The sequence below is a fragment of the Lampris incognitus genome, chromosome 8, assembly GCF_029633865.1.
Source record: "Lampris incognitus isolate fLamInc1 chromosome 8, fLamInc1.hap2, whole genome shotgun sequence".
Classification (NCBI taxonomy): Eukaryota; Metazoa; Chordata; class Actinopteri; order Lampriformes; family Lampridae; genus Lampris; species Lampris incognitus.
Genome location: NC_079218.1, coordinates 53,948,234 through 53,958,376, shown reverse-complemented (window position 1 = coordinate 53,958,376; position 10,143 = coordinate 53,948,234). Strand labels below are relative to the sequence as shown.

Below are 10,143 nucleotides of genomic sequence, written 5' to 3'. Positions count from 1 at the left end.
AACTGCCACAGCTCCTGTTCACAATTGGAGCTGGCCTAACCGTCCTTGGCAGAGGATACACAGATTATGCTCAGAAGGGAAAGTTCAACTTCCTAGTGGTCACTGATAGCTATTCACGTTGGCCAGAAGTAGCTTTGATGAGTAGCACTACATCTGAAAAGACCATGGAAGTTTTGAGGGGATACTTTGCCACTTGGGGTCTTCCAGAGGAACTTGTGTCTGACAATGGACCACAATTTGGATCTGCTGAGTTTGAAACATTCCTGAAAAACAATGGGGTGAAACACATTAAGAGTTCTCCTTACAACCCAGCTTCTAATGGGGCAACAGAACATTTGGTGCTGAACCTGAAAACAGCTCTTGAAAAGGGAAAGAGTAGCAATATGACGTTGCAGCACTGCATACACAATTTCCTATTCTGTTATAGGAGTACACTACAGTCTACTACAAGGAAAACACCTGCAGAATTATTTCTCAGACATCAATTCAAAACCAGGTTGTCTCTCCCCAAACCTAATTTCGCAGTGTCCATCCAACAGAGACAGGACAGTCAACAGTCCAAGCAAGCAGATAAGTTGGCACAAGTCAGACACTTCCTACTGACGGAGCTGCGTCAGGTGCTCCTCCGCGAATGTGCTGACCACGACAATGTCATCCAAGTAAACAAACAAGAACGGCATTTCCCGTAGCACAGAGTCCATCAGCTGCTGGAACGTCTGCGCTGCCCCCTTGAGACTAAAGGGCATCCGCAGGAACTCGAAGAGTCCAAATGGCGTGATGACCACTGTCTTGGGCACGTCCCGAGGGTGGACCGGTACCTGGTGGTAGACCCGCACCAAATCTACTTTGGAAAAGATGGTGACCCCCACCAGGTGGGCGGAGAAGTCCTGTACGTGCGGGATGGGGTACCGGTCAGGGGTTGTGGCGTTGTTCAGGCGATGAAAATCGCAGCAGGGGTGCCAACCGCTGTCAGTCTTAGAAACCATGTGCAGGGGGGAGGCCCACGGGCTGTCCGAGCAGCGCACAATGCCGAGGCATTCCATGGTGGCAAACTCCTCCCTGGGGATCGCGAGCTTAGCAGAGTCGAGGCTCCAAGCACGTGCGTAGACCGGGGGGCCGTCGGTGGCAATATGGTGCTCCATGCCGTGCTTGCCCACCGCTGATGAGAACGTAGTTGTGGTAAGGTCAGGGAACTCTGCGAGCAGTCGTTGATACGCATCTCTGGCGGCGAGCATGTTTGACAGGCCGAGCGTCCCTGCACCTCCCAGTGTGCACGGATATGTAGCGAAAGAGACAGCATCGATCAAGCGACAGTTCGTAACATCCACCAGCAGCCTGAAGGTGCACAGAAGTCCGCGCCCAGGAGGGGAACCGACACCGCAGCCATAACGAAGTCCCAGCCGAAATGCCGCCCGTCGAAACACACCTCCACATACCTGGTGCCGTAGGTACCTATGTCCGCCGGCCATGGTGTCCGCGGCCGATGCAGGCAGGATGCTACGCTGAGCGCCCGAATCGACCAGCAGCCGCCGGCCAGATAAGGCGTCCTTGATCAACAATAGCCTGCTGTTCTCGCCGGCGCTCAAAGCTGCTATTGAGTGCCGGCCCTGGCGTTTCCCTGGACGCTGAAGCTGGATGGCGGGCGACACTGCTTGACCCTGGCACCAAACCTGTTGCGGTAATAACACAACTCGCTGTCACGCTGGCGGCGGGCAGCCACTGCAGCCGCGGTGCCCGCTGCGTCCTCCAGCGGCGGAAGCTATATCCTGGTGGGGAGCATCTCATGAGCGAACTGCTGCCGGTTGGCGAGGAAAATCCTGTCCGCTTCCGCACCCAGAGCGCGGTAGTCTTTGGTGGAGGAGAGGGGGGAGCTGGGTAGTGCTGTGCGCACAGGCGCTGGTAGCTGCCGTAGAAAAATATGGGTGAAAATGAAGGAGCGGTCCGCCGAGCCCAAAACGGCCAACATCTTCTCCAGCAGCTCAGAATGTTTGCTATCGCCGAGTTCGTTGAGTGATGTACTACTTAAAATATTATTGGAACCATAAACCATATATATCAAACGATGGTGAGTTAACTAAATGTCATTATGTGAATTATATTACTTGCTACATGTATTACTAAGTAGATAGGAATGCTTGTGTAGCCAACGTCAGTGAGAGGAGGTAAGAAGTCTGGAACAGAGAGACCCTTGAGGCAGGTACGACATGTCAAGACAGGATGAACACTCCCTACCCAAAAGGGGGATAGCTAACAGAGAGGGGAGGTTATGCAGACAGAAGGGATATTGTAAAGAAGTAAAACAAGTCGGTAAGAAAGCTCAAGGCCATGTGTGATGCATGAACAAGGGAGGTTTAGCATATATAAAGAAGCTCACACACAAATAAAGACAGACACATAGGGAGGATTGGCTGTTTGTGTCTCCAGATATCTGTCACAATAATAAACTGCGGAATTATCTCCAGAAACGTCTCGACTGTCTTTTCTTCACATTAACGGACTCGGATGAGGGGATAGCAAACGATACCCCGACAATTTATGGGGGCTCGTCCGGGATGTGAAGAAAAATCTAGAATTGGACACCACGGCCGCCCGCTGACTTTCCGAGAGCTCAAGGTCGACCTGCAATAAAAAGGTAAGCAGAACCTGTTTTATTGAACTCTGCATATTGACCAAAATGCCAAAATGATATGAGCTCATAAGGAGGGGAAGTGGGCAGACCAAGAAAAAGAGAAAAAAAGAGGGGTTAGAGTCCCCGTGGAGAAAAAAAGAAAAAAAGAGAGGGGTTAGAGTCCCCGTGAAAAGTGATAAAGAAAAAGGGGTTAGAGTCCCCCATTATTTCCTAGGTTGTGGCAAACCCACTCACCCCCTGATGAGGGAGTGAGGATAAGGCTGGGATAATGCTCCCGGGGAAGTGAGGACCCCCAAAGAAAAAAATTGGAAGCCTAGAAGGGCTATAAGTCATAACGAGAAAAATGGAAGATAGGAAAGAAAAGGAGGCGGAAAAACCGAAGTGGAAATCACTTCAGGAACAAACAGAAGTATTGACGAAGATAATAATAAATGCAAGAAAAAACGATAGTGGAAAAGAAAAAGAGAGAGTGAAAGCCAAGGTTCAGACAAAGATAGAAGAAGTCATAAAACAGGAGGAAGGAAAATTAGAAGACGCGGTACCACTGGGTAAAATACTATGGAAACAGGAAAAGAAGTGCAAGGAGAGTGGGGAAGAAGCCGGTAAACAAAGACAAACGTGCGGTCTAATGTCGCAACGTAAATGGAACAAAGTCATGAGAAAGGCTGAGGAAGATAGATTAAGATGGTACAACTATGCCAGCATGTGGCAGGGGATAAGCCATTGCATGAAAGAATCAGAGGAGAAAAAACAGAAGGAAGATAGTCTACCTAAAAAAACTGATCCCCCGCCTTACGACGCCAACGTCCAACCTACTGCACCTCAGGGACCGCCAAGAGCAGGGCTATACTCCGTACTGAACGTTACGGACGGCAAATTCCAGATAGAAACCGCACCCATACCAAGCGCATCCGACCCTAGACCAGACACAGGAGCCAGATCTAAGATAGATAAGGGAAGTAGAAAAAAAGAGAGCTCCTCGGAGAAAGAGGACTCCGAGGAAGAGGCGCCATTTAAAAGGGAGAATAGCAAGAGAAGGGGAAACTAGTAGAAGGAGGAAAAGGCAGAGCGTCAGGACACAACCGGTACGAACAACCGGAACATTGTCCGGGCTATATCAAAATGATGACGAAAGTGAGGTGTGTTGCAGGTTAGAGGCGATGGGCAGCGCCCGAGGCGAATGGGTGACGTCAGAAAGAGATACAGAAAGTGATACAGATAAAGAAGGGACCAAAGTGGAAAGACTGCTGACGTCGGCAGCAAGGCAGATGACAGAAGCAGAGGAAAGATTGAGTAGACAAAGACAGACCGCGGAAGGAACCGCCTCCCCGGCACTAACCAGGGGGAAAAAGGCTCGCCTCCAGTGCCCGCTCGTCCAAGCGGGCGGGGGGCGCGGGCATAGATACAAACCATGGAACCTGGGGGACGTGCAGGCATTAGTAGATAAGCTCCCACCCATTTCGGAGGGAGGGGGAGCGTGGTTAAATTAACTGGATAAATTAACACAAGTAAAAACGTTAGCTCTTGGCGATTGGAGGGCGGTGGCTGCCCGCAGCATGTCAGGTCCCGAGTTGAGGGATATAGAGAATGAGCCGGATGATGTACCTCTGATTAGGGAAGTGGCTGGGATAAATACTGCAGTCAGAGACAAATTCCCCCCGCCCAATAGGGGACATGTTGTTATGCTCGCGCACCAGAACCGGACCCGTGTGGCGAAACCCAAGACAGACAGACACGAGATGACTTCAAAAGCTACAAAGGGAGGTTTTATTGTGGGAGGGAAATGTATGGTGAAAAAAAGGCGTTCTGTTAGTGGGATGTGTGAATAAACTATGTGTGGTGTCCCGTGGTTTGCGTGAATAACTATGTGTGAGTGTTTTTAGCCAATGTGTGGTGCGGTATGTAAATGACCAGGAGGTGTTGAAAAAATGTGCGTGCACCTGGCGAGAAAGTCCAGTCCGTGATCCAAGAGGGGTTGTCCGAGAAAGTCCAGGTCCGAGATCCGGGAAGTCGAGTCCGAAAGGAGGGGTCCAGATAGAGTGACAAGGGGGGAGATCGCAGGAGAGGTCCGGGGAGAAACGTGAAGGTCGCTGGGGACGAGGGAGACGCGGGGAGCCGTGGAAATCGCGGAGGGAGAGTCTTGGGAGGAAACAGAGACACGAAGATAAGACACTGGGAATAAACAGAATGCAAGGAACGCTGGAGGGCTTGTCAGAACTTTACCGCAGGGTTCAGTACGTCGAAGCACTGAGAGACGTTCTGGGAGGCTTCTTGTAGAAGGCTGCCTGATTGCCACAGGTGTGCCTGATGGATGATGGCAAACACCTGGTGCAGTGCAGCGCTCGTCTCCTCAGAGCGCGAGCCGAGCGCTCGGATGTTTCCGGCACGTCCGAGCTGGGGGAGTGGCTTGAACGTGCCGGGGAGGCAGCTCGGGGCGGTGTAACCACAACACATGTTCCAAAGCTAGAATGGAGCAAAGATCACACCCCTAGAGAATATCTTAACAAATCAAAGGAAGATTGGACCCGGCAAACGGGCCAACACCCAGATAAAAAGGGAGTGCAACAGGAGTGGTTTAGGCGAGCCATATTAGAAGGAGTCCCGGAAAAAGTAAAAAAAAACAATGCTAGACAACCCTGACCTGCCGGGGAGCAACCCCGGCATTTGGGAAAAACACCTTATACATCACCTGCAGAGGGCCAGGGATGAGGAAAAGGACAAAGAGGAGCAAACTAAAGAGCTTCAACAGCAATTATTGAAGCTTGAGTTGGGAAGAGCCCGCAAGGAAGCGACGGATGTAAAACAGAATAAAAAACAAATGATGGTCAGTGGTGGACCCACTCCTCCACTGGACTTCCCACACACCCCTGACTTATACCCACTCCCTCCTTGGGAGCAGGGACCCCCGCCAGGAAGACTTATGAAGTACGGTGGGGGCTATTCAAACAGAGGGTTCCGTGGCGGGAGCGGTTTGAGAGGCGGCTGGGGCCGCGGGAGGGGTCGGGGACAGGCCTCCTACCAAGCCCGGTATGGGGCTTGTCACATCTGTGGAACACCGGGACATTGGGCAAGAGAATGTCCTCAGAACCAGTCACCGGGACGGGGCCAGGGAGGATTCCACAGAGGAGGAGTCAGGGCTCCACATCCTCAGCTGGCCCCACCTGGGTCTGGCAGACAATATCCCCAAGGACACTGGGAAGGCCCGGAACAATGATACACCCCACGGACAAACCCTTGCATGGGGGCATCGGCAGACCCCATGTTGAAAGTGACAGTAGACAATGATGATTTGCTGGTGTTGGTTGATACAGGAGCGACATACTCTACTATGAATAAAATGCCTCCAAAGGATAAGCTGTCCGACGCCATGGTGAGCGTGGTTGGGTTTTCCGGGGAAACACAAAAACTGCCAGTTACAAAGCCCCTGGTCACAGCCGTGGGGGGACAGACTTTCGCACATCCGTTTGTATGTTCCCCCTGTGTACATATCAGCCTATTAGGACGAGATCTGCTTATGAAACTACATGCCTCCATCCTGTGTAGCACCGACGGCCTCACTGTGACTTTGCCCAATGGACGTACCCAGCCCTGCCTGTCACATACGGCTGGACAGGGTCAATGGCTTTTGAAATCAACTGAACCAGAGTATGCTGACATTTACTGGGGACTGTTGCCCGACGACCCTCCAGGTGACAGCAGTCTTCTGGACACCTATAACGCCTGGAAACCTTGGATCACCCACCTTGCGCCCTATGCTCCTCCCCCCGACCCGCCACATCTCACTCTGTTTTACGATAGGGATGGTGACGATTGCTACCAACAAGAATTTGACGACATACAGGGCAATCAATGGGAGGCCTGGTTGACTGACCTTTATGTGGCTCCGGAGGGGGTGGCGGCTGCTGCATCCCTTATGGAGTCACAATTGGTGTGGTATAGGATGGGGGACGAGGCGGTACCACACGTGTCGCTGGCCCTCCATCCTGACCATCAGGCCAAAGACTTGGGTCCCATGGCTAAAACAGCCACGTCAGCGAGTGACTGGCAACGCTCTCAACTTCCGGGCGTCTTCTTCTCCCCCACTACTAACATATGGAAGATTTCCCATTCTTCCCTAGAAACAGTGACGCTGTGTCATGAACAAATTGGTAGGAGCCATAGCAGGGAGAAAACGAATCACCCCATAGCACAAGCCCTTATCGACAACCTACCAGACTCGTTATGGTCATCTGGACCAACGGATGTGGCGTTGGTCGATTGTACCCCTATCTCCTTCACTCTGAACACTGACTGTCCCATTTGGATACCTCAGTACCCACGGAAGGCTGAAGCGGAGGAAGGCATTGCTGAGACCATTCAGGGCCTATTGGCATCTGGGGTTCTCGAGCCCTCCACTTCAGCCTGGAATACGCCCATCCTGCCGGTAGAAAAACCCGGTATAGGTAAATACCGCATGGCTCATGATTTACGATCCATAAACAATGTCCTGCTGACCCCTACCATTCCTGTCCCCAATCCATATACGGCTCTGAACGCCCTGGACCCCCAACAGAAGTGGTTCACCTGTATAGATTTAGCTAATGCTTTTTTCTGCCTTCCCTTGGCCGACCACCTACGTGATGTTTTCTCTTTTACATTTCGTGGCCGTCAGTTCCGGTACACACATGTGCCGCAAGGGTTTGCTAACTCGCCCGGCCTTTTCAATCAGGTTCTCAAAGACATCCTGTCTGACTGCCCCTTTCCCCCGGATTGCACTTTGGTACAGTACGTTGACGACCTGTTGCTTGCAGCGCCTAGCCCCAGCTCTTGCGCATTGGCCACCGACCAGGTTCTCCGCCATTTGTCTACCGCTGGGTTTAAAGTCAGCAAAACCAAACTTCAGGCTATTAGGACGCAAGTCTCTTTTCTTGGCAGGGTCATTTCTCAAAAAGGGGCGGCGATATCGGCGGCCCACAGAACTAACATCCTCCGCCACCCCAAACTGTTGAAAGTCAAGGACATGCTATCTTTCTTGGGTTTAACTGGGTACAGCAGACATTACATCCCCAATTATGTTGGGCTAACGACACCTCTCCACCACATGGTCAGAACATGTGGCATGCGCAATCTCAATGCGCACCTCCCTTGGTCCATGGAAGCCGAGCACTGCTTCACTGAGTTGAAGCAATTGCTCGCCCAAAGTGCCGAACTAGCTATTCCAGATCATACCCTGCCATTCTTTTTAGATGTTTCTGAAACAGAAGGTGTGGTAAATGGCATTCTGTTCCAGAAAAAAGGGGGTGAACGAAAGGTGTTGACATACGCTAGCATTATGCTAGACGCAATGGAAAAACGACACCCCCCATATACACAACACGCAGCAGGAATAGCAAAAATTTTGCTAAAAACAGCACACATAGTCATGGGACACCCCCTTACAGTATTAACAACACACAGCGTGGTGGCATATGTGAATTCACAAAGATTTACCATGACTCCACTGCGGCAGCAACGAATAACCAAGGTGCTAGAAGCCCCGAATGTCACGTTTATACATGAAGGGATCAACATGGCAGACAGAATGGGAAGAGGAGAACCACACGAGTGTGTGCGTAGAATAGAGCAGGAAGAGAAGGTTAGGCCTGATCTAGAGGCCCAGGCTATACCAGGGACAGAAACATTGTATACAGACGGGTGCTGCTATAGAAATGAAGAGACAGGCCTCCAGGCAGGATACGCAGTGGTGAGACAAACAGAGGAGGGATTTGAGACAGTAATAGCCAAAAGAATGGAGGCCCAGTTGTCAGCCCAGCGGGCAGAGATCAAGGCACTTATAGCAGCTCTGGAATGGAGCAGGGGAAAGGAGGTAACCATTTATTCAGATTCTGCCTATGCTGTGGGGGCAGTGCATATTTAAATTCCCCAATGGAAAAGAGTAGGGTTCCTTATGGCAGGGGGGAAACCGATCAGACACGAACAAGAGATGAAAGAACTACTGGAGGCAATACAGTTGCCCCAGAAGGTGGCCATAGTAAAATGTAAGGGTCACGATCCCACCAACACCCCGGTGGTGAAGGGAAATCAGGAGGCGGACCGGGTAGCCAAACAAGTGACAGGGTACAGGGTATCCTATCAACTAATAGTGTATGAAGATGAGGTGTTGAGGGCCAAATGGGATCATGAAACGATCAAATACTTTCAGGGGGAAGCAGGCATCCACGAGAAAGCAGTATGGGTTCAACGGGGAGCCACAGAAGTAGAGGGCCTGTGGCGGAGCCCAGACAGGAGAGTGGTCCTACCCCCGGGAATAAGAAAAAGGGCGTTACAAGAGGCCCATAGGGTAGGTCATGTAGGAACCGCTCAGATGAATAGAAACCTCTGCCACTGGTGGCACCCGTTTTTGTCTGACATGACCAAGTATCACGTTAAAAGTTGTCCGATATGCACGCACTATAACCCAAAAAATACGATAAAGCCAGAAATGGGAAGTTTTCCGCTAGTCCTGTGCCCTGGTCAGGAGATTGTCTTAGACTACACCGATATGGGTGAATCCGGAAAAGTGAAGGGATATCAATATCTATTGGTATGTGTAGACCAGTTGACTGGATGGCCCGAGGCACGGCCGGCAAAAAAGGAAGACAGTGCGACGGTCATCAAATGCCTAATTAACTATTACATCCCAAGACATGGGTTTCCAGCTAAAATAAGGACAGATAACGGCACCCACTTTAAAAATTCAGACCTGCAGAAAGTGGAAGCCATGTTAGGATTGAAGCACTCCTTCGGAACCGTGTACCACCCACAGTCACAAGGTAAGGTAGAAAGGATGAACCAAAACCTCAAACAAAAACTAGCTAAGATCTGCGCGCAGACAAAAATGAATTGGGTGGATGCCTTACCTTTGGCACTTATGACAATAAGGTCCTCCGTAAACCAAGGAACGGGATTCACACTGTATGAATTAATGACAGGCAGACAGTTTCCGGGGCCGGGAGCGGCTCCCCAAGATGAGATGGGGAACCGGGGAATGAATGCCGGAAAATGCTTTAAGGAATTACAAGCTCTTGTTTCAGAATTTTCCCAACAAGTGGGCGAGAAGCAGACACTTCCAACAGGGACGACCCTGCCAACGGCCAAGTGGGTCCTCCTGCGAGTCATTAAGAGGAAGTGGTCGGAACCCAGGTGGACAGGACCATACGAGGTAACGGAAAGGACCTCACACGTGGTGAGGCTGAAAGGGAAGGGGACCACCTGGTATCACTGGAGCCAGTGTGCGGCAGCCGAGGAACCAGGTAGAACCCTGCAAGACATACAGGATGATCTACAAGAAGCGTCCACCTCTTCGGGTGGACTCGAAAGTTCACCGACCCTCCCTGAAGCCGACACTGTTAGCAGAAGTCAGGGTGAAAGTGCTGGTAACCTCTCCCCTAGGTCATAGATGAACTAGCCGGACGATCACAAGTCCCGGCCAGAAGTAGACGTAGACAGAGAACCGAGGGGCGGACGACTAGACAGACCAACGTATTAACAGATAT

At 51.1% G+C, this 10,143-nt stretch overlaps 1 protein-coding gene across 1 annotated transcript; it reads left to right on the top strand.

The window, feature by feature from the left end:
• Positions 1-5,966: 5,966 nt before the first annotated feature.
• On the top strand, positions 5,967-10,046 carry LOC130116451 (uncharacterized). The gene is given in 1 exon segment (XM_056284357.1): positions 5,967-10,046. A coding segment is annotated over 1 exon segment (4,080 nt).
• The last annotated feature ends 97 nt before the right edge of the window (positions 10,047-10,143 follow it).